Below are 27,437 nucleotides of genomic sequence, written 5' to 3'. Positions count from 1 at the left end.
GTAACAGAGTTCCTCATGCTGACGGCAGGGCTGTGTTACTGTCTGGTAGAAACAGAGTACCTCATGCTGACGGCAGGGCTGTGTTACTCTGGTAGAAACAGAGTTCCTCATGCTGACGGCAGGGCTGTGTTACTCTGGTAGAAACAGAGTTCCTCATGCTGACGGCAGGGCTGTGTTACTCTGGTAGAAACAGAGTTCCTCATGCTGACGGCAGTGCTGTGTTACTGTCTGGTAGAAACAGAGTTCCTCATGCTGATGACAGGGCTGTGTTACTGTCTGGTAGAAACAGAGTTCCTCATGCTGACGGCAGGGCTGTGTTACTCTGGTAGAAACAGAGTTCCTCATTCTGACGGCAGGGCTGTGTTACTGTCTGTTAGAAACAGAGTTCCTCATGCTGATGGCAGGGCTGTGTTACTCTGGTAGAAACAGAGTTCGTCATGCTGACGGTAGGGCTGTGTTACTGTCTGGTAGAAACAGAGTTCCTCATGCTTACGGCAGGGCTGTGTTACTCTGGTAGAAACAGAGTTCCTCATGCTGACGGCAGGGCTGTGTTACTGTCTGGTAGAAACAGAGTTCCTCATGCTGACGGCAGGGCTGTGTTACTCTGGTAGAAACAGAGTTCCTCATGCTGACGGCAGGGCTGTGTTACTGTCTGGTAGAAACAGAGTTCCTCATGCTGACGGCAGGGCTGTGTTACTCTGGTAGAAACAGAGTTCCTCATGCTGACGGCAGGGCTGTGTTACTGTCTGGTAGAAACAGAGTTCCTCATGCTGATGGCAGGGCTGTGTTACTGTCTGGTAGAAACAGAGTTCCTAATGCTGATGGCAGGGCTCTGTTACTGTCTGGTAGAAACAGAGTTCCTCATGCTGACGGCAGGGCTGTGTTACTGTCTGGTAGAAACAGAGTTCCTCATGCTGACGGCAGGGCTGTGTTACTCTCTGGTAGTAACAGAGTTCCTCATGCTGATGGCAGGGCTGTGTTACTGTCTGGTAGAAACAGAGTTCCTCATGCTGACGGCAGGGCTGTGTTACTCTGGTAGAAACAGAGTTCCTCATGCTGACGGCAGGGCTGTGTTACTCTGGTAGAAACAGAGTTCCTCATGCTGACGGCAGGGCTGTGTTACTCTGGTAGAAACAGAGTTCCTCATGCTGACGGCAGGGCTGTTTTACTCTGATAGAAACAGAGTTCCTCATGCTGATGGCAGGGCTGTGTTACTGTCTGGTAGAAACAGAGTTCCTCATGCTGATGGCAGGGCTGTGTTACTGTCTGGTAGAAACAGAGTTCCTCATGCTGACGGCAGGGCTGTGTTACTGTCTGGTAGAAACAGAGTTCCTCATGCTGACGGCAGGGCTGTGTTACTCTGGTAGAAACAGAGTTCCTCATGCTGACGGCAGGGCTGTGTTACTCTGGTAGAAACAGAGTTCCTCATGCTGACGGCAGGGCTGTGTTACCGTCTGGTAGAAACAGAGTTCCTCATGCTGATGGCAGGGCTGTGTTACTGTCTGGTAGAAACAGAGTTCCTCATGCTGACGGCAGGGCTGTGTTACTCTGGTAGAAACAGAGTTCCTCATGCTGACGGCAGGGCTGTGTTACTCTGGTAGAAACAGAGTTCCTCATGCTGACGGCAGGGCTGTGTTACTGTCTGGTAGAAACAGAGTTCCTCATGCTGATGGCAGGGCTGTGTTACTCTCTGGTAGAAACAGAGTTCCTCATGCTGATGGCAGGGCCGTGTTACTGTCTGGTAGAAACAGAGTTCCTCATGCTGACGGCAGGGCTGTGTTACTGTCTGGTAGAAACAGAGTTCCTCATGCTGACGGCAGGGCTGTGTTACTCTGGTAGAAACAGAGTTCCTCATGCTGACGGCAGGGCTGTGTTACTGTCTGGTAGAAACAGAGTTCCTCATGCTGATGGCAGGGCTGTGTTACTGTCTGGTAGAAACAGAGTTCCTCATGCTGACGGCAGGGCTTTGTTACTGTCTGGTAGAAACAGAGTTCCTCATGCTGACGGCAGGGCTGTGTTACTGTTTGGTAGAAACAGAGTTCCTCATGCTGATGGCAGGGCTGTGTTACTGTCTGGTAGAAACAGAGTTCCTCATGCTGACAACAGGGCTGTGTTACTGTCTGGTAGAAACAGAGTTCCTCATGCTGACGGCAGGGCTGTGTTACTGTCTGGTAGAAACAGAGTTCCTCATGCTGACGGCAGGGCTGTGTTACTGTCTGGTAGAAACAGAGTTCCTCATGCTGATGGCAGGGCTGTGTTACTGTCTGGTAGAAACAGAGTTCCTCATGCTGACGGCAGGGCTGTGTTACTCTGGTAGAAACAGAGTTCCTCATGCTGACGGCAGGGCTGTGTTACTCTGGTAGAAACAGAGTTCCTCATGCTGACGGCAGGGCTGTGTTACTCTGGTAGAAACAGAGTTCCTCATGCTGACGGCAGGGCTGTGTTACTCTGGTAGAAACAGAGTTCCTCATGCTGACGGCAGGGCTGTTTTACTCTGATAGAAACAGAGTTCCTCATGCTGATGGCAGGGCTGTGTTACTGTCTGGTAGAAACAGAGTTCCTCATGCTGATGGCAGGGCTGTGTTACTGTCTGGTAGAAACAGAGTTCCTCATGCTGACGGCAGGGCTGTGTTACTGTCTGGTAGAAACAGAGTTCCTCATTCTGACGGCAGGGCTGTGTTACTGTCTGGTAGAAACAGAGTTCCTCATGCTGACGGCAGGGCTGTGTTACTCTGGTAGAAACAGAGTTCCTCATGCTGACGGCAGGGCTGTGTTACCGTCTGGTAGAAACAGAGTTCCTCATGCTGATGGCAGGGCTGTGTTACTGTCTGGTAGAAACAGAGTTCCTCATGCTGACGGCAGGGCTGTGTTACTCTGGTAGAAACAGAGTTCCTCATGCTGACGGCAGGGCTGTGTTACTCTGGTAGAAAAATAGTTCCTCATGCTGACGGCAGGGCTGTGTTACTGTCTGGTAGAAACAGAGTTCCTCATGCTGATGGCAGGGCTGTGTTACTCTCTGGTAGAAACAGAGTTCCTCATGCTGATGGCAGGGCCGTGTTACTGTCTGGTAGAAACAGAGTTCCTCATGCTGACGGCAGGGCTGTGTTACTGTCTGGTAGAAACAGAGTTCCTCATGCTGACGGCAGGGCTGTGTTACTCTGGTAGAAACAGAGTTCCTCATGCTGACGGCAGGGCTGTGTTACTGTCTGGTAGAAACAGAGTTCCTCATGCTGATGGCAGGGCTGTGTTACTGTCTGGTAGAAACAGAGTTCCTCATAATGACGGCAGGGCTTTGTTACTGTCTGGTAGAAACAGAGTTCCTCATGCTGACGGCAGGGCTGTGTTACTGTTTGGTAGAAACAGAGTTCCTCATGCTGATGGCAGGGCTGTGTTACTTTCTGGTAGAAACAGAGTTCCTCATGCTGACAACAGGGCTGTGTTACTGTCTGGTAGAAACAGAGTTCCTCATGCTGACGGCAGGGCTGTGTTACTCTGATAGAAAAGGAGTTCCTCATGCTGACGGCAGGGCTGTGTTACTCTGGTAGAAACAGAGTTCCTCATGCTGACGGCAGGGCTGTTTTACTCTGATAGAAACAGAGTTCCTCATGCTGATGGCAGGGCTGTGTTACTGTCTGGTAGAAACAGAGTTCCTCATGCTGACGGCAGGGCTGTGTTACCGTCTGGTAGAAACAGAGTTCCTCATGCTGATGGCAGGGCTGTGTTACTGTCTGGTAGAAACAGAGTTCCTCATGCTGACGGCAGGGCTGTGTTACTCTGGTAGAAACAGAGTTCCTCATGCTGATGGCAGGGCTGTGTTACTGTCTGGTAGAAACAGAGTTCCTCATGCTGATGGCAGGGCTGTGTTACTCTGGTAGAAACAGAGTTCCTCATGCTGATGGCAGGGCTGTGTTACTCTGGTAGAAACAGAGTTCCTCATGCTGACGGCAGGGCTGTGTTACTGTCTGGTAGAAACAGAGTTCCTCATTCTGACAGCAGGGCTGTGTTACTGTCTGGTAGAAACAGAGTTCCTCATGCTGACGGCAGGGCTGTGTTACTCTGGTAGAAACAGAGTTCCTCATGCTGACGGCAGGGCTGTGTTACCGTCTGGTAGAAACAGAGTTCCTCATGCTGATGGCAGGGCTGTGTTACTGTCTGGTAGAAACAGAGTTCCTCATGCTGACGGCAGGGCTGTGTTACTCTGGTAGAAACAGAGTTCCTCATGCTGACGGCAGGGCTGTGTTACTCTGGTAGAAACAGAGTTCCTCATGCTGACGGCAGGGCTGTGTTACTGTCTGGTAGAAACAGAGTTCCTCATGCTGATGGCAGGGCTGTGTTACTCTCTGGTAGAAACAGAGTTCCTCATGCTGATGGCAGGGCCGTGTTACTGTCTGGTAGAAACAGAGTTCCTCATGCTGACGGCAGGGCTGTGTTACTGTCTGGTAGAAACAGAGTTCCTCATGCTGACGGCAGGGCTGTGTTACTCTGGTAGAAACAGAGTTCCTCATGCTGACGGCAGGGCTGTGTTACTGTCTGGTAGAAACAGAGTTCCTCATGCTGATGGCAGGGCTGTGTTACTGTCTGGTAGAAACAGAGTTCCTCATGCTGACGGCAGGGCTTTGTTACTGTCTGGTAGAAACAGAGTTCCTCATGCTGACGGCAGGGCTGTGTTACTGTTTGGTAGAAACAGAGTTCCTCATGCTGATGGCAGGGCTGTGTTACTGTCTGGTAGAAACAGAGTTCCTCATGCTGACAACAGGGCTGTGTTACTCTGGTAGAAACAGAGTTCCTCATGCTGACGGCAGGGCTGTGTTACTGTCTGGTAGAAACAGAGTTCCTCATGCTGATGGCAGGGCTGTGTTACTCTCTGGTAGAAACAGAGTTCCTCATGCTGATGGCAGGGCCGTGTTACTGTCTGGTAGAAACAGAGTTCCTCATGCTGACGGCAGGGCTGTGTTACTGTCTGGTAGAAACAGAGTTCCTCATGCTGACGGCAGGGCTGTGTTACTCTGGTAGAAACAGAGTTCCTCATGCTGACGGCAGGGCTGTGTTACTGTCTGGTAGAAACAGAGTTCCTCATGCTGATGGCAGGGCTGTGTTACTGTCTGGTAGAAACAGAGTTCCTCATGCTGACGGCAGGGCTTTGTTACTGTCTGGTAGAAACAGAGTTCCTCATGCTGATGGCAGGGCTGTGTTACTGTCTGGTAGAAACAGAGTTCCTCATGCTGACGGCAGGGCTTTGTTACTGTCTGGTAGAAACAGAGTTCCTCATGCTGACGGCAGGGCTGTGTTACTGTTTGGTAGAAACAGAGTTCCTCATGCTGATGGCAGGGCTGTGTTACTGTCTGGTAGAAACAGAGTTCCTCATGCTGACAACAGGGCTGTGTTACTCTGGTAGAAACAGAGTTCCTCATGCTGACGGCAGGGCTGTGTTACTGTCTGGTAGAAACAGAGTTCCTCATGCTGATGGCAGGGCTGTGTTACTCTCTGGTAGAAACAGAGTTCCTCATGCTGATGGCAGGGCCGTGTTACTGTCTGGTAGAAACAGAGTTCCTCATGCTGACGGCAGGGCTGTGTTACTGTCTGGTAGAAACAGAGTTCCTCATGCTGACGGCAGGGCTGTGTTACTCTGGTAGAAACAGAGTTCCTCATGCTGACGGCAGGGCTGTGTTACTGTCTGGTAGAAACAGAGTTCCTCATGCTGATGGCAGGGCTGTGTTACTGTCTGGTAGAAACAGAGTTCCTCATGCTGACGGCAGGGCTTTGTTACTGTCTGGTAGAAACAGAGTTCCTCATGCTGACGGCAGGGCTGTGTTACTGTTTGGTAGAAACAGAGTTCCTCATGCTGATGGCAGGGCTGTGTTACTGTCTGGTAGAAACAGAGTTCCTCATGCTGACAACAGGGCTGTGTTACTGTCTGGTAGAAATAGAGTTCCTCATGCTGACGGCAGGGCTGTGTTACTGTCTGGTAGAAACAGAGTTCCTCATGCTGACGGCAGGGCTGTGTTACTGTCTGGTAGAAACAGAGTACCTCATGCTGACGGCAGGGCTGTGTTACTCTGGTAGAAACAGAGTTCCTCATGCTGACGGCAGGGCTGTGTTACTCAGGTAGAAACAGAGTTCCTCATGCTGACGGCAGGGCTGTGTTACTCTGGTAGAAACAGAGTTCCTCATGCTGACGGCAGTGCTGTGTTACTGTCTGGTAGAAACAGAGTTCCTCATGCTGATGACAGGGCTGTGTTACTGTCTGGTAGAAACAGAGTTCCTCATGCTGACGGCAGGGCTGTGTTACTCTGGTAGAAACAGAGTTCCTCATTCTGACGGCAGGGCTGTGTTACTGTCTGTTAGAAACAGAGTTCCTCATGCTGATGGCAGGGCTGTGTTACTCTGGTAGAAACAGAGTTCGTCATGCTGACGGCAGGGCTGTGTTACTCTGGTAGAAACAGAGTTCCTCATGCTGACGGCAGGGCTGTGTTACTGTCTGGTAGAAACAGAGTTCCTAATGCTGATGGCAGGGCTCTGTTACTGTCTGGTAGAAACAGAGTTCCTCATGCTGACGGCAGGGCTGTGTTACTGTCTGGTAGAAACAGAGTTCCTCATGCTGACGGCAGGGCTGTGTTACTCTCTGGTAGTAACAGAGTTCCTCATGCTGATGGCAGGGCTGTGTTACTGTCTGGTAGAAACAGAGTTCCTCATGCTGACGGCAGGGCTGTGTTACTCTGGTAGAAACAGAGTTCCTCATGCTGACGGCAGGGCTGTGTTACTCTGGTAGAAACAGAGTTCCTCATGCTGACGGCAGGGCTGTGTTACCGTCTGGTAGAAACAGAGTTCCTCATGCTGATGGCAGGGCTGTGTTACTGTCTGGTAGAAACAGAGTTCCTCATGCTGACGGCAGGGCTGTGTTACTCTGGTAGAAACAGAGTTCCTCATGCTGACGGCAGGGCTGTGTTACTCTGGTAGAAAAGGAGTTCCTCATGCTGACGGCAGGGCTGTGTTACTCTGGTAGAAACAGAGTTCCTCATGCTGACGGCAGGGCTGTTTTACTCTGATAGAAACAGAGTTCCTCATGCTGATGGCAGGGCTGTGTTACTGTCTGGTAGAAACAGAGTTCCTCATGCTGACGGCAGGGCTGTGTTACCGTCTGGTAGAAACAGAGTTCCTCATGCTGATGGCAGGGCTGTGTTACTGTCTGGTAGAAACAGAGTTCCTCATGCTGACGGCAGGGCTGTGTTACTCTGGTAGAAACAGAGTTCCTCATGCTGATGGCAGGGCTGTGTTACTGTCTGGTAGAAACAGAGTTCCTCATGCTGATGGCAGGGCTGTGTTACTCTGGTAGAAACAGAGTTCCTCATGCTGATGGCAGGGCTGTGTTACTCTGGTAGAAACAGAGTTCATCATGCTGACGGCAGGGCTGTGTTACTGTCTGGTAGAACCAGAGTTCCTCATGCTGATGGCAGGGCTGTGTTACTCTGGTAGAAACAGAGTTCCTCATGCTGACGGCAGGGCTGTGTTACTGTCTGGTAGAAACAGTGTTCCTCATGCTGACGACAGGGCTGTGTTACTCTGGTAGAAACAGAGTTCCTCATGCTGACGGCAGGGCTGTGTTACTCTGGTAGAAATAGAGTTCCTCATGCTGACGGCAGGGCTGTGTTACTCTGGTAGAAACAGAGTTCCTCATGCTGACGGCAGGGCTGTGTTACTGTCTGGTAGAAACAGAGTTCCTCATGCTGATGGCAGGGCTGTGTTACTGTCTGGTAGAAATAGAGTTCCTCATGCTGATGGCAGGGCTGTGTTACTGTCTGGTAGAAACAGAGTTCCTCATGCTGACGGCAGGGCTGTGTTACTGTCTGGTAGAAACAGAGTTCCTCATGCTGACGACAGGGCTGTGTTACTGTCTGGTAGAAACAGAGTTCCTCATGCTGACGGCAGGGCTGTGTTACTGTCTGGTAGAAACAGAGTTCCTAATGCTGATGGCAGGGCTCTGTTACTGTCTGGTAGAAACAGAGTTCCTCATGCTGACGGCAGGGCTGTGTTACTGTCTGGTAGAAACAGAGTTCCTCATGCTGACGGCAGGGCTGTGTTACTCTCTGGTAGTAACAGAGTTCCTCATGCTGATGGCAGGGCTGTGTTACTGTCTGGTAGAAACAGAGTTCCTCATGCTGACGGCAGGGCTGTGTTACTCTGGTAGAAACAGAGTTCCTCATGCTGACGGCAGGGCTGTGTTACTCTGGTAGAAACAGAGTTCCTCATGCTGACGGCAGGGCTGTGTTACTCTGGTAGAAACAGAGTTCCTCATGCTGACGGCAGGGCTGTTTTACTCTGATAGAAACAGAGTTCCTCATGCTGATGGCAGGGCTGTGTTACTGTCTGGTAGAAACAGAGTTCCTCATTCTGACGGCAGGGCTGTGTTACTGTCTGGTAGAAACAGAGTTCCTCATGCTGACGGCAGGGCTGTGTTACTCTGGTAGAAACAGAGTTCCTCATGCTGACGGCAGGGCTGTTTTACTCTGATAGAAACAGAGTTCCTAATGCTGATGGCAGGGCTGTGTTACTGTCTGGTAGAAACAGAGTTCCTCATGCTGATGGCAGGGCTGTGTTACTGTCTGGTAGAAACAGAGTTCCTCATGCTGACGGCAGGGCTGTGTTACTGTCTGGTAGAAACAGAGTTCCTCATGCTGACGGCAGGGCTGTGTTACTGTCTGGTAGAAACAGAGTACCTCATGCTGACGGCAGGGCTGTGTTACTCTGGTAGAAACAGAGTTCCTCATGCTGACGGCAGGGCTGTGTTACTCTGGTAGAAACAGAGTTCCTCATGCTGACGACAGGGCTGTGTTACTGTCTGGTAGAAACAGAGTTCCTCATGCTGACGGCAGGGCTGTGTTACTGTCTGGTAGAAACAGAGTTCCTCATGCTGATGGCAGGGCTGTGTTACTGTCTGGTAGAAACAGAGTTCCTCATGCTGACGGCAGGGCTGTGTTACTCTGGTAGAAACAGAGTTCCTCATGCTGACGGCAGGGCTGTGTTACTCTGGTAGAAACAGAGTTCCTCATGCTGACGGCAGGGCTGTGTTACTCTGGTAGAAACAGAGTTCCTCATGCTGACGGCAGGGCTGTGTTACTCTGGTAGAAACAGAGTTCCTCATGCTGACGGCAGGGCTGTTTTACTCTGATAGAAACAGAGTTCCTCATGCTGATGGCAGGGCTGTGTTACTGTCTGGTAGAAACAGAGTTCCTCATGCTGATGGCAGGGCTGTGTTACTGTCTGGTAGAAACAGAGTTCCTCATGCTGACGGCAGGGCTGTGTTACTGTCTGGTAGAAACAGAGTTCCTCATTCTGACGGCAGGGCTGTGTTACTGTCTGGTAGAAACAGAGTTCCTCATGCTGACGGCAGGGCTGTGTTACTCTGGTAGAAACAGAGTTCCTCATGCTGACGGCAGGGCTGTGTTACCGTCTGGTAGAAACAGAGTTCCTCATGCTGATGGCAGGGCTGTGTTACTGTCTGGTAGAAACAGAGTTCCTCATGCTGACGGCAGGGCTGTGTTACTCTGGTAGAAACAGAGTTCCTCATGCTGACGGCAGGGCTGTGTTACTCTGGTAGAAAAATAGTTCCTCATGCTGACGGCAGGGCTGTGTTACTGTCTGGTAGAAACAGAGTTCCTCATGCTGATGGCAGGGCTGTGTTACTCTCTGGTAGAAACAGAGTTCCTCATGCTGATGGCAGGGCCGTGTTACTGTCTGGTAGAAACAGAGTTCCTCATGCTGACGGCAGGGCTGTGTTACTGTCTGGTAGAAACAGAGTTCCTCATGCTGACGGCAGGGCTGTGTTACTCTGGTAGAAACAGAGTTCCTCATGCTGACGGCAGGGTTGTGTTACTGTCTGGTAGAAACAGAGTTCCTCATGCTGATGGCAGGGCTGTGTTACTGTCTGGTAGAAACAGAGTTCCTCATAATGACGGCAGGGCTTTGTTACTGTCTGGTAGAAACAGAGTTCCTCATGCTGACGGCAGGGCTGTGTTACTGTTTGGTAGAAACAGAGTTCCTCATGCTGATGGCAGGGCTGTGTTACTGTCTGGTAGAAACAGAGTTCCTCATGCTGACAACAGGGCTGTGTTACTGTCTGGTAGAAACAGAGTTCCTCATGCTGACGGCAGGGCTGTGTTACTCTGGTAGAAAAGGAGTTCCTCATGCTGACGGCAGGGCTGTGTTACTCTGGTAGAAACAGAGTTCCTCATGCTGACGGCAGGGCTGTTTTACTCTGATAGAAACAGAGTTCCTCATGCTGATGGCAGGGCTGTGTTACTGTCTGGTAGAAACAGAGTTCCTCATGCTGACGGCAGGGCTGTGTTACCGTCTGGTAGAAACAGAGTTCCTCATGCTGATGGCAGGGCTGTGTTACTGTCTGGTAGAAACAGAGTTCCTCATGCTGACGGCAGGGCTGTGTTACTCTGGTAGAAACAGAGTTCCTCATGCTGATGGCAGGGCTGTGTTACTGTCTGGTAGAAACAGAGTTCCTCATGCTGATGGCAGGGCTGTGTTACTCTGGTAGAAACAGAGTTCCTCATGCTGATGGCAGGGCTGTGTTACTCTGGTAGAAACAGAGTTCCTCATGCTGACGGCAGGGCTGTGTTACTGTCTGGTAGAAACAGAGTTCCTCATTCTGACGGCAGGGCTGTGTTACTGTCTGGTAGAAACAGAGTTCCTCATGCTGACGGCAGGGCTGTGTTACTGTCTGGTAGAAACAGAGTTCCTCATGCTGACGGCAGGGCTGTGTTACCGTCTGGTAGAAACAGAGTTCCTCATGCTGATGGCAGGGCTGTGTTACTGTCTGGTAGAAACAGAGTTCCTCATGCTGACGGCAGGGCTGTGTTACTCTGGTAGAAACAGAGTTCCTCATGCTGACGGCAGGGCTGTGTTACTCTGGTAGAAACAGAGTTCCTCATGCTGACGGCAGGGCTGTGTTACTGTCTGGTAGAAACAGAGTTCCTCATGCTGATGGCAGGGCTGTGTTACTCTCTGGTAGAAACAGAGTTCCTCATGCTGATGGCAGGGCCGTGTTACTGTCTGGTAGAAACAGAGTTCCTCATGCTGACGGCAGGGCTGTGTTACTGTCTGGTAGAAACAGAGTTCCTCATGCTGACGGCAGGGCTGTGTTACTCTGGTAGAAACAGAGTTCCTCATGCTGACGGCAGGGCTGTGTTACTGTCTGGTAGAAACAGAGTTCCTCATGCTGATGGCAGGGCTGTGTTACTGTCTGGTAGAAACAGAGTTCCTCATGCTGACGGCAGGGCTTTGTTACTGTCTGGTAGAAACAGAGTTCCTCATGCTGACGGCAGGGCTGTGTTACTGTTTGGTAGAAACAGAGTTCCTCATGCTGATGGCAGGGCTGTGTTACTGTCTGGTAGAAACAGAGTTCCTCATGCTGACAACAGGGCTCTGTTACTGTCTGGTAGAAACAGAGTTCCTCATGCTGACGGCAGGGCTGTGTTACTGTCTGGTAGAAACAGAGTTCCTCATGCTGACGGCAGGGCTGTGTTACTGTCTGGTAGAAACAGAGTTCCTCATGCTGACGGCAGGGCTGTGTTACTCTGGTAGAAACAGAGTTCCTCATGCTGACGGCAGGGCTTTGTTACTGTCTGGTAGAAACAGAGTTCCTCATGCTGACGGCAGGGCTGTGTTACTGTCTGGTAGAAACAGAGTTCCTCATGCTGACAACAGGGCTCTGTTACTGTTTGGTAGAAACAGAGTTCCTCATGCTGATGGCAGGGCTGTGTTACTGTCTGGTAGAAACAGAGTTCCTCATGCTGACAACAGGGCTCTGTTACTGTCTGGTAGAAACAGAGTTCCTCATGCTGACGGCAGGGCTGTGTTACTGTCTGGTAGAAACAGAGTTCCTCATGCTGACGGCAGGGCTGTGTTACTGTCTGGTAGAAACAGAGTTCCTCATGCTGACGGCAGGGCTGTGTTACTGTCTGGTAGAAACAGAGTTCCTCATGCTGACGGCAGGGCTGTGTTACTCTCTGGTAGAAACAGACTTCCTCATGCTGACGGCAGGGCTGTGTTACTGTCTATTAGAAACAGAGTTCCTCATGCTGATGACAGGGCTGTGTTACTCTGGTAGAAACAGAGTTCCTCATGCTGACGGCAGGGCTGAGTTACTCTCTGGTAGAAACAGAGTTCCTCATGCTGACGGCAGGGCTGTGTTACTGTCCGGTAGAAACAGAGTTCCTCATGCTGATGGCAGGGCTGTGTTACTCTGGTAGAAACAGAGTTCCTCATGCTGACGGCAGGGCTGTGTTAACGCTCACTGGACCGCTCAGGAAAATAACCTGCTTCATGAGCAATGGATGCTTCAGGAAGCCACCGTAAAGAAGAAAAGATTGAATAAAGAATACAGCAGTGATTTCACCCAAACTGAGCCTTGAGGAAATTCACCTCATAGAAGAGCAGGAAAGAAGAGAAAAGAAAAACAAAAGAAGGAATTGCTTAGAAACCGGACCCTCGTGTTGACCTGTTCCTTAACAACAGCACATGCTTCCTGTCGCCGTCTCCTCTCCATCTGCAGCGCCCTCTGCAAGCGTGTGACCTCTGACATCAGGAACTGAGTGAGACCTGACTCACCAGCAGTATCTACACACACACACACACACACACACACACACACACACACACACACACACACACACACACACACACACACGCACACAGTAACACTTGTTTAAAAAGTGCCATGTCAGATGGAGGAGCTGCATAGTCTTCCTCAGAATGGACAGATGAGGTCACATTATTTGGTCTCATACTGTCATAGTGCTGATGGCTGCACGCCTTCTGAGCTGGATGGATTAATGAATGTGTTGACATGCAGATGAGGAGTGTGATGATGAGGAGTTTTCAGATTAAGCCAGTATTTTGATAACTGTGCTGCCCTGGATCTTGGTAATGTGGTTATTATTCTACATGATTCTTTATATAATCGGAAGGAAGCGGTTAGCAGTTGATAACTACGTAGTAACCGCTTCCTTCCATCTATCCATCCTTCAACTTGTGGATTTGTGTCACTTTAATCTATACACAGATTAATTCTGGTGTTACGACAGAACCAGCTGACAACATAAGTGGAAACACACAACATCACCATCAGGTTGTGTTTTTGTATCAGGGTGATGAAGAATTGCTAAGACTTCTTCATCACCCTGGAAGCCATGTTTGTTGTCATCCAGGATGTGTGACTTCCCTCCAACATGTGCAGCTTCAAAAACCGACACAAATCACAGCAAGACGTTCATGCACATCACAAAGACCAACAGACTGGTCAAAAATCCAACCACCATAAATCAAGTTCTGTATACGTCAGTTAGACCTCACCCTCACCCTCACCCAGCCACTGAGGATGCACAAGCCAGTGCATTCTTAGTGCCGGTCCCAAGCCGGATAAATGGGGAGGGTTGCGTCAGGAAGGGCATCCGGCGTAAAATCTTTGCCAAATCAAATATGCGGATCATAGATAAGAGTTACATACCGGATCGGTCGAGGCCCGGGTTACCAACGACCACCACCGGTACTGTTAACCAGCAGGGTGCCGGTGGAAACTATGCTACTGTTGGGCGAAGGAGGAGAGGGGGAAGGCATGTCCAGAAGCAGCTAGAGAGGAGGAAGGGTAGGCGTGTGGAGGTGAGAGTCGGAACTTTGAATGTTGGCACTATGACTGGTAAAGGGAGAGAGCTGGCTGACATGATGGAGAGAAGAAAGGTAGGCATACTGTGTGTGCAAGAGACCAGGTGGAAGGGGAGTAAGGCCAGGAGTATCGGAGGTGGGTTCAAACTCTTCTACCATGGTGCGAATGGGAGGAGTAATGGGGTAGGGGTCATTCTGAAGGAAGAGTATGTCAAGAGCATGCTGGAGGTGAAGAGAGTGTCAGACAGAGTGATGAGTATGAAGCTGGAAATTGAAGGTGTATTGCTGAATGTTATCAGCGCATATGCCCCACAAGTTGGGTGTGAGATGGATGAAAAAGAAGAATTCTGGAGTGAGTTGGACGACATGGTGGAGAGGGTACCCAAGGAGGAGAGAGTGGTGATTGGAGCGGACTTCAATGGGCATGTTGGTGAAGGGAACAGAGGTGATGAGGAGGTGATGGGAAGGTATGGAGTCAAGGAGCGAAATGTGGAAGGACAGATGGTGGTGGATTTTGTGAAAAGGATGGAAATGGCTGTGGTGAATACATATTTCAAGAAGAGGGAGGAACACAGGGTGACGTACAAGAGTGGAGGAAAGTGCACACAGGTGGACTATATCTTATGTAGGAGGCGCGATCTAAAAGGGATTGGAGACTGCAAGGTGGTGACAGGGGAGAACGTAGCTAGGCAGCATCGGATGGTGGTCTGTAGGATGACTTTGGAGACCAAGAAGAGGAAGTGAGTGAAGACACAGCCGAAGATCAAATGGTGGAAGTTGAAGAAGGAAGACTGTTGTGGGGAGTTCAGGCAGGAGTTAAGACAGGCACTGGGTGGTAGTGGAGAGTTGCCAGATGGCTGTGCAACCACTGCAGAAATAGTGAGGGAGACAGCTAGGAAGGTACTTGGTGTGTCATCTGGACAGAGGAAGGAAGACAAGGAGACTTGGTGGTGGAATGAGGAAGTACTGCAAATTATACAGAGGAAGAGGTTGACAAAGAAGTGGGATAGTCAGAGAGATGAAGAAAGTAGACAGGAGTACAAGGAGATGTAGCATAAAGTGAAGAGAGAGGTGGCAAAGGCAAAGGAAAAGGTGTATGGTGAGTTGTATGACAGATTAGACACTAAGGAAGGAGAAAAGGACTTGTACCGATTGGCTAGACAGAGAGACCGAGCTGGGCAAGAGGTGCAGCAGGTTAGGGTGATCAAGGATAGAGATGGAAATGTGCTGATAAGCGAGGAGAGTGTGCTAAGAAGGTGGAAGGAATACTTTGAGGGGCTGATGAATGAAGAAAATGAGAGAGAGAGAAGGTTGGATGATGTAGGGATAGTGAATCAGGAAGTTCAGCGGATTAGCAAGGAGGAAGTGAGGGCAGCTATGAAGAGGATGAAGAGTGGAAAGGCAGTTGGTCCTGATGACATACCTGTGGAGGCATGGAGATGTTTAGGAGAGATGGCAGTGGGGTTTTTAACTAGATTGTTTAACACAATCTTGGAAAGTGAGAGGATGCCTGAGGAGTGGAGAAGAAGCATACTGGTACTGATTTTCAAGAACAAGGGTGATGTGCAGAACTGTAGCAACTACAGAGGTATAAAGTTGATCAGCCACAGCATGAAGATATGGGAAAGAGTAATAGAAGCTAGGTTAAGAGGAGAGGTGATGATCAGCAGCAGCAGTATGGTTTCATGCCACGAAAGAGCACCACAGATGTGATGTTTGCTTTGAGAATGTTGATGGAGAAGTATAGAGAAGGCCAGAAAGAGTTGCATTGTGTCTTTGTAGATTTAGAGAAAGCTTATGACAGGGTGCCGAGAGAGGAGGTGTGGTATTGTATGAGGAAGTCAGGGGTGAGAGTAGGGTGCAGGTTGAGGAGAGCCTGGAGAGGTGGAGGTATGAACTGGAGAGAAGAGGAATGAAAGTCAGTAGGAGAAAGACAGAATACATACACGTGAATGAGAGGGAGGACAGTGGAATGGTGAGGATACAAGGAGTAGAAGTAATGAAGGTGATGAGTTAAAATACTTGGGGTCAACTGTCCAAAGTAACGGGGAGTGCAGGAGAGAGGTGAAGAAGAGAGTGCAGGCAGGGTGGAGTGGGTGGAGAAGAGTGTCAGGAGTGATGTGTGACAGAAGGGTACCAGCAAGAGTTAAAGGGAAGGTTTACAAGATGGCAGTGAGACCAGCTATGTTATATGGTTTGGAGACAGTGGCACTGATGAAAAGACAGGAGGCGGAGCTGGAGGTGGCAGAGATGATGATGATAAGATTTTCACTGGGAGTGATGAAGAAGGACAGGATTAGGAAGGAGTATATTAGAGGGACAGCTCAGGTTGGACGGTTTGGAGACAAAGCAAGAGAGGCAAGATTGAGATGGTTTGGACATGTGTGGAGGAGAGATACTGGGTATATTGGGAGAAGGATGCTGAATATGGAGCTGCCAGGGAAGAGGAGAAGAGGAAGGCCAAAGAGGAGGTTTATGGATGTGGTGAGGGAGGATATGCAGGTGGCTGGTGTGACAGAGGAAGATGCAGAGGACAGGAAAAGATGGAAATGGATGATCCGCTGCGGCGCCCCCTAACGGGAGCAGCCGGAAGTAGTAGTAGTAGTAGTAGTAGTAGTAGTAGTAGTAGTAGTAGTAGTAGTAGTAGTAGTTACAACCTCATCCTGATTCTGGAAATCAGACGAAGGCGTGGACATGCCTTTCAGTGATCACATTATTATCACAGTCAGGCTCAGATCATTAGTTTAATCTGCATGTAAACACACCCGAAGAGACAAGTAGACACAAAAACAGATAGACAGGCGTATATACAGAAGAAGAAAGGGGTCTACAGACACAGACAGACACACAATAATAAAGACAGAGTGGATGGAAATTGAGGTCGCAAATACACAGGTAGACAGACAGACCGACAGAGACAGATAGACAGACAGAGAGAGACAGACATAGACAGAGAGAGGGAGACAGAAAGAGGTAAACAGACAGACAGACAGACAGACACAGACATACAGAGAGACAGTCAAAGAGACAGACAGACAAACGGACACAAATAGAGAGACAGACAGACAGAGAGCAAGAAACAGACAGACAGAGACAGCGAGAGAGAGAGATAGACAGATAGACAGACAGACAGACCGACAGAGACAGACAGAGAGAGAGACAGACATAGACAGAGAGAGACAGACAGACAGACAGACAAAGAGCGAGAGACAGACAGACAGAGACAGTGAGAGAGAGAGATAGACAGACAGACAGACCGACAGAGACAGACAGACAGACAGATAGACAGAGAGAGAGAAGGATATAGACAGAGTGAAGGAGACAGAAATCGGTAAACAGACAGACATACAGAGAGTCAAAGAGACAGACAGACAGAGGTAAACAGACAGACAGACAGACAGTTAAAGAGAAAGACAGACACACAGATAGAGACACAGACAGACAAAGAGAGAGAGACAGACAGACAGACACACAGATAGAGAGACAGACAGAGAGAGAGACTGAGGTAAACAGAGGTAAACAGACAGACAGACCCCCAGACAGACAGACAGACAGACAGACAGACAGACAGGTAATCAGACAGGTTGTACCTATCAGGATGCTGAAGGTCTTGTTCGGAGTCTTGCCGGTGATCCGGGTGTACAGCTGAGGATAGTCCAGCTCCAAACTCTCGAGGAAGGCAGTATAACCTTTGACCCCTGTCCTCTGCAGAATGTCAAGCAGGGCTCCTGAAGGTCAAAGGTCAGAGTTTAGCACCGGTGATTCCATCAGGGCATTCACCAAGTAACCCATAATGCTATGTAAGAGCGTCCTCTAGAGGAACTGAAATAAAACCAGCAGATCTCTACCAAGTAAATGCAATGACCATGGATGTGTAGACGCCTTTAGTTGAGTGGTTAGCAAGGTTGCCCGTGGTGCAGGTGCCCCCGGGTTCGCTTCCCGGCTGCCCCCTGAATTCACTACATAAAGATACATGAAAACATCACTAACTAGTTCTGTGGTTACCACAGCAGTTAGCATAACAACCAAAACCATTTCTGAGAGGGGACGGTGAGCCAGTGCATCATGGGAATAGTATGGTTGGAACATCTCTTTAACCAATCACAAGCAAGACTGTGCCTCCCTGTTTACAGCAGCGCAACTTCCTGAATGGGGCAGCGTCCGAGTGATGTCACAGCATTGCTGTTGCTATGGATGCGTCACAGGAAGTCAGACATGCGGAGCACGTTAGACAGTACAGCATGGCTGTGTTTACAACACCAACTCACGTATATGCCGCCATACATCCGATAATATTAAACGAAAAAAATTACAACAAACTGCTTACTTCTGATGTAGTCTAGTGCATCCGATGTCTCACTTCCGTTTGCTGCAAAGCTTCCGCTTCCGCTCGGGAAGGGCTAAAAATAGCTCATGGATGTCTGACTTTCTGTCAGTTTGGAGGAATCCGATGACGACTGTATAGTTCAGTGTCTTTATTTCAACGGTGACGGTTACAATCATACAGTAGCAAGCTCCACAGTAGTGACTCCTCTGAGTGCTAAACATAGACTCCCGATTATGTGGTTCCCCTGCGCCCTCATGCGTCAGATGGACCAATCAGCTTGCAGCTAACTTAACAGCCAATAGGAGTGCTTGTATCACATCATCCTTATAGCCAAACGGGCTATTATATTCTAGAGAATATTACATCCCCCTTCTTAAGAAATTGAAATCAAAGATTAGACTCCCAACATTAGTAGCACATGTCCTATATCAAACATATGAACAATCAGGACGAAAGAAAACACAATTTTTATAGTAATCACTGATAGAGTCAATACTCTTAATAAAACAGGTAATATCATTCATTCAATATTACTGTATGCATATTAAACTACGGTAAGTAATCAAACACTTAAGAGGTAATACAATCACAAGAACATTTTACAATAATTTTTTTTTTTTTTTTTAGATAAGGGCAGCGATCCGCCTACACCCTTGCACATTACATGTCCAGAACCTTTCTGGGCTTCACTACTCGTCCATACCTTGTCTGGTAGGGGACAGTCTCTGAGGCTGTCTCAGCCGCTGCATGTGAGACGTGTGGTGTGTTGTGAATTGTGAGTTGACCATAGTTCTCGTCAGTGCCTGTGTTGGTGTGAGTGTCAGTGTGTGTTTCTTTTGTGTCCAGGAGGTGACGTCTGTTTCGTCTGTACTCCTGTCCTTCAGCTGTGCGGACGTGGTAGGATCTGTTGGTATCCGCTGGCTGGATGACAACTGCTGGTTTCCAACAGCCGTGCTCCTGGAGTCTGATGTGTTGTCCTTCGTGCAGCTGTGACATCGGCTTCGCTGACCCGTCGTAGTACCTTCTCTGCTGCAGCTGACGTTGGACTCTCCTGGCGTGCGTGTCTCTGTGACTGACGACCTTGGGCTGAAGCTGCTGGTGTGTGTTGGGTAGAATTGAGCGTAGACGACGACTCATGAGCAGCTGGGCTGGTGATCTGAAGCTGTCGACAGGTGTGTTCCGATCCTCAAGCAGACTCAGGTAGGGGTCTCTCTGGTCAGCCTTGGCCTTTTCCACCAGCAACTTGGCGATCTGTACTGCTTTTTCGGCGAGGCCGTTGCTTTGGGGATGATGCGGACTGGTAGTCGTGTGAGTGAACTCCCAAGTCTTCGCGAAGGTCCCAAACTCCATACTTGAGTACTGAGGTCCATTATCCGAAATAACAGTCTCAGGTATGCTGTGTCTGGCGAAGGTTGCCTTCAGCTTGCGTATCACAGCTGAGGATGTTGTGCTGTGGAGCTTGTCGAGTTCGAAGTATCTGCTGTAATAGTCCACTGTGACGATGTAATTGTCATGATTCCAGGTGAACAAGTCAGTAGCGACTACTTGCTATGGCCTGTCCGGGATCTTGTGGCTGATCATGGGCTCTTTAGTGTTTGACAGTCTGTAGGTGAGACAGGTGGGGCACTGTCCAACCATCTCCTCGATCTGCTTGTTCATCCCAGGCCAGAACACTATGTCACGGGCTCTCTGCTTGCATTTCTCCATGCCCCTGTGTCCTGTGTGTATCCGGGATAACATCTCTGTGCGGAGCGAGGTAGGTATGATGATTTTCTCGCCTTTAAACAAAATGTTATTCATCTCTGACAGTTCATCTCGGTGGTTCCAGTATTCTGCAACTCTCTGAGGGCATCTTCTCCTCTCCTCAGGTCATCCTTCTCTGATTGTCTCTCTCAGCATTGTGAGCTGTGTGTCTGCAGCAGTCGCAGCTCTGATCTCTGTCAGTTTCGTGTCACTGACTGGCAGGCCACTGTACACTGTATGTACCTGCATGTCCATGCCTTCTCTGAGGCTGTCATCTTGGTCTGTGAGTGACTTGCGGGACAGCGTGTCTGCCACGTGGATCTCCTTGCCTGGTCTGTGCACGATGGTGAAGTCATACCGCTGTAGCTGGAGGATCATCCGCTGTAGTCTCGGAGGCGCTGCTGCAAGTGGTTTTCTCATAATGGACTCAAGCGGTTTGTGGTCACTCTCCACGATGACATGATGACCATAGATGTATTGGTGAAAACGCTTGCATCCGAACAGAATAGCATATAGCTCTTTCTCTATTTGTGCGTAATTGACTTCACTGTCATTTAGCGATTTGGATGCATATCCGATGGGCTTCGATGCGTCGACTTGCAGTCTGAGCTCTTTACCAGGGTCATAGTAGGCTAAGACTGGTCCTGGTTCGCGAGTGATCACTTCTTTCATCTTCCTGAAAGCTTCGTCATGCTGCGCATCCCATCTGAATTCACTTGACTCCTTCAGCAGGTGACGCATGGTTGCGTTGATGTCTGAGAGCATCGGGGCAAACTTGGACAGATAGCTAACCATACCGAGGATTGTCTCCAACTCACCCTTGCCCTTGGGTGGCTCCATGTCTCTCACAGCTGCAATCTTGGCTGGGTCAGGCTTGACTCCATCCTTTGTGATGCGATGCCCAAAATAGCTGACCTCGGTGGCGCAGATCGTGCTCTTCTCCGGGTTGAGTTTCACTCCTCGCTCTCTGGAGCGCTGCAACATGGCTCGGAGGTTGCTGTCGTGCTCCTCCTTGCTCTTTCCATATACGAGGACATCATCCACTATGGCTGTGACTCCTTGTAGACCTTCGTAGGTCTCATCAACCTTCCGTTGAAACTCGTCCTGGGCGGAGATCAACCCAAAAGGTAGACGAAGGAAACGGTATCTTCCGAACACCGTGTTGAATGTTGTCAACTTGGACGACTCTTCTGCGAGTTTTATCGCCCAGTACCCTGAGCGAGCATCCATGACACTGAAATAGCAGGCCCCTGCCAGTTTGGAGGTGATGTCGTCGAGGGTAGGTAGAGGATAATGAGGTCGTTTCACAGCCTTGTTCAGGTCCTTCGGGTCGAGGCACACTCTGAGCTTTCCTGTGCGTGGCTTTTCTGCGGCCACCATTGAGTTGACCCATTCAGTTGGTTCGGTGACTTTCACAATAATCTGTTGCTTCTCCATGTTCTGTAGCTCCTCTTTGAGACGGTCGCGTAAGGCTACTGGAACGTGCCTCGGTGGGTGGACCACAGGTCTTACATTTGGGTCAACGTGGATTATGCATTCACCAGGAAACAGTCCTATTCCTTTGAAAACATCTGAGTACTCCTCAATGAGTGATACCTCGGGTGTGTTGGATACAGACAGTATGAGCTTGATCAGTCCAAAGTCTAGGCATGCTTTTAATCCTAGCACAGGTGGTGCCTGTGTGTCAACAACATAGAACTTCAAAATTGACTGGGTGCCTTTGTACTGGCATTTCAGGTCACATTTACCTTGAATGACGAGCCGCTCACCACCATAGCCATATAGTGGGCGAGTGGAGGGCTGCAATGCACTCTGTATTCCCAGTCTTCTGAAAGCTTGTGTGGGAATGACATTAGCTGAGGACCCAGTGTCTACTTTAAAACTGACTGTGCTTTTGTTTGGACCTACTTGCATATCAGCGAAAACTTGATCCATATTTTTACTGTCTCTACCTTGTGTCAATGCGTCGATGAACAGTTCTTCATTGTCTGAGCATCTGTCAGACTCATTTTCCTCCACAGTGTGTACGCCTTTTCCTGGTCTGGAGAGACACACTTTAGCGAAATGGTTCCATTTGCTGCAGCTTTTGCATTGCTTGCCTTTTGCTGGGCAGGTTTCGTTTCCACTGTGAGTCTTGTTCCCACAGTATTTGCATCCTTTACTGCGGTTGCTGTCTCTCGCTCTCCATGAGGCATTGTCTGACGCTGCGCGCCATTTTGTGTCGTCCTCGCGCCTTTTCCAATGCTTCTTCTTTGTTGCATTCTGACCGATTGCATGCACAGCCTGTTCGCGCGTGCCCGTGCTGGTGCTAGCAATGGTTTTGAGCTGTGCTTGTGATAGTTCATGAGACCTAGCAACGTCTATTGCGTTTTCCAATGTTAGCTCGGAACCGATGTTCAGTAGTTTCTCTCTCACTCTCGGTGAATGAACCCCCGAAAACGATACGGTCTCCGATCTCCTCTTCACTCTCTCTATAATTACAGTCCTTCACAAGCAGTCTCAAATCAGTCACAAACTGTCCGAAGGCTCGCGAGCTGCCTGTGCCCTTCCATGGAACTTATAGCGCGCGAAGATCACATTTGCTTTGGGTTTTACATACCGGTCAAAACGACCGTAGTATGTTTCCAACAACTTTCCTTCCGCTTCTGAGAGCGTCCATGTATTGTAAATGTCCCGTCCATTTTCTCCTACCCAAATCAGTAGGTAGCTGCATTTTTCTTTCTCCGATTTCCTCTTTAAAAGTCCAGAAAACATCAACTCGACGTGCAGTTGAAACTTGCGCCATGCTTCGGGCAGACTGCTAGCTTCCCAGTCCATGCGGGGTGCAGGAACTCCAGCGACGTCCATTCTGACTTTTCTGTTTCTTCTTTCTTCTCATTTTCACGCTTTTACTCTGACACCATGTCTGACTTGCTGTCTCTATGGAGGGATCCGATGACGACTGTATAGTTCAGTGTCTTTATTTCAACGGTGACGGTTACAATCATACAGTAGCTAGCTCAGCAGTAGTGACTCGTCTGAGTGCTAAACATAGACTCCCGATTATGTGGTTCCCCTGCGTCCTCATGCGTCAGATGGACCAATCAGCTTGCAGCTAACTTAACAGCCAATAGGAGTGCTTGTATCACATCAACCTTATAGCCAAACGGGCTATTATATTCTAGAGACTATTACAATGGACGCTGCCCCATTCATCGCCAAGTGTCTGTTAGACCAGGGGTGGGCAATCTTATCCAGAAAGGGCCAGTGTGGGTGAAGGTTTTTGTTCCAACCAAGCAGTTCCACACCTGTCTCCTAATCAAGTTCATCAGTAAAGACTCTACTGGTTGATTAGTGGGATCAGGTGTGTAACTGCTTGATTGGAACAAAAACCTTCACCCACACTGGCCCTTTCTGGATAAGACTGTCCACCCCTGTGTTAGACAATGTGATCCACAGTTCAGCAGGTTTTCTATTCTGTCTGATCAAATCTGGGAGTTTTGTCGTCTGGCACAAAAGGTGAATGCAAATAAGTCCCTGGCAGAGTAGAAGAACGGCACTACTCGTGTCCCTGAGCAGCTGATGGAGAACCACCGGTCTGTAGGACAGAGGTTCTGTTCTTACCCACTTTGCGTCGTCTGATAACGAGGCTGGGATCATTAAAGATCTGCTCCTCATCTTCTGCACTGATGACCTGACAAAATGAAAAACAACTCCAGCTGTCAATAGTCAAAAATATTTGAGAGGAAGTTACGGGATGTCACATCAGGATGAGCTCACTCCTGTGGTGCAGTATTACAAAGCATGGGAAGAACGTTTTTCAAAGCGTTCTATGTCCAAACAGGTCAAAGTTTGGGAAAATGATCTGGCTGACATCACGCAGGTCATTTCACTTGTTAGTACAGGACTACAAGTTTAGAGGAGGGCATTGCCGCATTTGGGGGGGGGGGGAACCCAGCCTAAACTTTCACTGGGAGTGTGGGGACTTTCCCCGCAGCGGATGTCTTCATTAAACTATTATTGTTATTTTGAAGTAGTTTCCCGCTTATAGTGGAAGTAATGATAAAGACCACCACACGGCTCTGTGGATAACTGTAGTCCACTGACTTCCGGTTTCTACTGCAGCGGTCATACCACTTTCCTGTTTTTGGCGCGTGCTATTGACAATGGCACATTTTTGGCGATGCCTGCAAGACTTACCATGGATAAATGTCAACCACATGCACACAACTGTCCACACACTCTCTCCTGCACCTCCCAGCACACGGGAGGAAAGTTTCAAGGTGTACGTGTCAAGTTACGTCCACCATTTTGAGGATGGGTGGACCGGCGGAATTGTGGACGGAACTTGACATGTACAACTTTAAACTTTTCCCCCCTGTGCTGATAGGTGCAGGTGAAAGTGCTGGCAGGTGCAGGTGAAAGTGCTGGCAGGTGCAGGTGAAAGTGCTGGCAGGTGCAGGTGAAGGTGTGTGGACAGTTGTGTGCATGTGGTTGACATTTATCCATGGTAAATACTGCAGGCATCGCAAAAATAAGCCATTGTCAATGGCGCACGCCAACAAACAGGAAACTGGTATGACCGCTGTAGTAGAAACCGGAAGTCAGTGGACCACAGTTCGTCGTCTTCTTCTTCTTCCCCTCTCTGTTTACTGGCGGATCGCAAACAACTTTAAGGTGCATACCGCCAGTGGACTACAGTTACGCAGTCGATTGGGTTGTGGCCAGAGCCCTAAAAGAGAGAGTTACGTCAACTCCGTAGACGTCAATGGGCCAATTATTTAACAGCAATGGCGGATCATGGGAGCCCCGGATAGTTCCAAACAGTGCGACCCGGGGCAATAGGATTTCTATGGCGAAGGTATGTTTCTCGCATTAATCAAAGGTTAAGTTACAGGTAAGAAGCTACAGTTGACATTTTAATGATGACCATTTTACAAGCACGTTTGAATCAAATTAACGATATAATTTAAAGCGTGACAGCTCGTCAATGTTCCTACACATGCGCATAGAATATGTGTCACATTGGAAAATGTAAAAATCTGAAAATATTGGTTAGTAGTTACCAGAAATCGCGGCTAAGCAGTTCATTTAAATGACCCGCCAAGCTTCTGAACTGAATATATTGAATACCATGAACTGAATTTATTCAGTTCATGGTATTGAATATATTCCATATCATGGACTGAATATATTCAATATCATGGACTGAATATATTCCATATCATGGACTGAATATATTCCCTATCATGGACTGAATATATTCAATACCATGAACTGAATATATTCCATATCATGGACTGAATATATTCAATATCATGGACTGAATATATTCAACACCATGAACTGAATATATTCCATATCATGAACTGAATATATTCAATATCATGGACTGAATATATTCAATATCATGGACTGAATATATTCAATATCATCTACTGAATATATTCAATATCATGGACTGAATATATTCCATATCGTGAACTGAATATATTCCATATCATGGACTGAATATATTCCATATCATGAATTGAATATATTCAATATCATGGACTGAATATTTTCCATATCATGAACTGAATATATTCCATATCATGGACTGAATATATTCCATATCATGAACTGAATATATTCAATATGATGGACTGAATATATTCCATATCAGGAACTGAATATATTCAATATCATGAGCTGAATATATTTAATATCATGGACTGAATATATTCCATATCATGAACTGAATATATTCCACATGAACCGAATATATTCAATATCATGGACTGAATATATTCCATATCATGAATTGAATATATTCAATATCATGGACTGAATATTTTCCATATCACGAACTGAATATATTCCATATCATGGACTGCATATATTCCATATCATGGACTGCATATATTCCATATCATGAACTGAATATATTCAATATCATGGACTGAATATATTCAATATCATGGACTGAATATATTCCGCATGAACTGTATATATTCCATATCATGAACTGAATATTTTCCATATCATGAACTGAATATATTCAATATCATGGACTGAATATTTTCCATATCATGGACTGAATATATTCAATATCATGAACTGAATATATTGAATATCATGGACTTAATATATTCCGTATCATGGACTGAATATATTCCATATCATGAACTGAATATCTTCCATATCATGAACTGAATATATTCAATATCATGGACTTAATATATTCCGTATCATGGACTGAATATATTCAATATCATGAACTGAATATTTTCCCTATCATGAACTGAATATATTCAATATCATGAAGCAGTTTACACATTTGTTAGACAACAAAAGCAACAATCCAATACAATAATAATAATGATGATGATGATGGTGTTAGTGAGGAAGAGAGGAGCTATAGAAGAGAACCTGACACTGGCGGAGGTATGGTGTGATGAGGGATGGCTCGATGGATTTGATGAGCAGCAGTCTGTGGTCTTCCAGCTGGAGCCAACAAGCATCATCATCCGACACGCACACACCTTGCACCTCTGCTGCCATCACACGCACACGCACAAAACAGGCAGACCAACTGTCAGACACGATCCGCTGGTGTTTATCGTCCTCAAAAGCCTGCTGCAGTTACCCCTGACTGATCATCTACGGCAAACTGTCTCTCTCTACACCTTTACTCATGTCTCAACTGTTCCTCTACTCCACCTGATCACCCATCTGTAATCTGTCTACTGTCCGCCCGTCCATCTGCTCCGTCTGTGGTGGAGTGGGTTCTGTGTGGGAAGGCTTGGTTTGGAGGAAGTCGTTTCCTCGGGTCATGGAGGGACTTCTTGTTCCCAGGCACCACTTCAGCTTTTCTGCCCAACATTTCACAACATGGGCGCCTGGACCGCTGAGTCACCGCCTGCAGCACCGCCTGCAGAACGCCCTCCACAAGCTCTCTCTTCACATGTGTCAGAAGGGCCAGCACCTCATCTCACTATGACGGGATCTGAAGAAACGTGAGAGAGTTGGAAAGTCCAAAAGAGGAAGTTCGGTGATGTTAGCAGGAAGTGGCAGAGCAGAAGTTAGCGTTAGTGAGTTCAGCTTTTTCCTCACACATAACCCCCCCCCCACACACACACACACACACGCTTGCTGGTTGTCCATCGTGCCCGATGATGACCATCTTCTCCTATTTGTGAGTCCTTCGGTGGCTGAATAGTCCGATCCTGGATGCACAGTTGCGGTTGCAGACCGGGCATGTAAAAGTGGTGCTGGGGGGGGGGTAGCTTTGCGAGCATGCCTCTTCACACGCTTTGCTACACGGTGTGGTGTGCGATGGTTTTCCATATTCTACTTCACTCCCTCTGAGACGTGAGAGCGCCAGGTGGTGCGGCAGGAGGCAAATTCCTCCAAAGAAGAGGGGTTGATCTGGCATCTTTTCACTGTGGTCTTCATTTGGTCTTTGAACCGCTTCTTCTGGCCACCAGCCCAAGGTGTAGTTGGCCGTAGAGGACTTTATGTGGGAGTCGTTGGCTGGGCATGTGAATAACATGCCCAAGCCACCTGAGTTGATGGTGGTTTAGGGTAGACTCCACGCTGCAGCTGCCTGCCCGCTCCAACACCTCTGTGTGTGGCGCTCTGTCCTCCCAAGTAATGCCAAGGATCCTCTGGAGACATCTCACATGGAAGGCCTCCAGGTTTCTGAGATGGTGCTGTAGATGGTCCATGCCTCACATCC

General features: G+C 48.4%; 1 protein-coding gene across 1 annotated transcript in view; it reads right to left on the bottom strand.

Annotated features, from left to right (window-relative positions):
* The window catches only part of card9 (caspase recruitment domain family, member 9), a 200,761-nt gene extending 174,501 nt beyond the window's left edge, over window positions 1–26,260 (bottom strand). The window contains exons 1-4 of the mRNA XM_056278109.1: window positions 26,129–26,260; window positions 23,342–23,411; window positions 17,259–17,396; window positions 12,506–12,624 (exon numbers count right to left, since the gene is read on the bottom strand). Coding sequence (XP_056134084.1) covers window positions 12,506–12,624; window positions 17,259–17,396; window positions 23,342–23,411; window positions 26,129–26,260 — 459 coding nt within the window. The remainder of the gene's footprint in view (window positions 1–12,505; window positions 12,625–17,258; window positions 17,397–23,341; window positions 23,412–26,128) is intronic.
* Between the last annotated feature and the right edge of the window lie 1,177 nt (window positions 26,261–27,437).

Source organism: Lampris incognitus, chromosome 1, assembly GCF_029633865.1.
Source record: "Lampris incognitus isolate fLamInc1 chromosome 1, fLamInc1.hap2, whole genome shotgun sequence".
Lineage (NCBI taxonomy): Eukaryota > Metazoa > Chordata > Actinopteri > Lampriformes > Lampridae > Lampris > Lampris incognitus.
The sequence above is the reverse complement of the archived record's forward strand: the minus strand, read 5'-3'. Positions and strand labels throughout refer to the sequence as shown.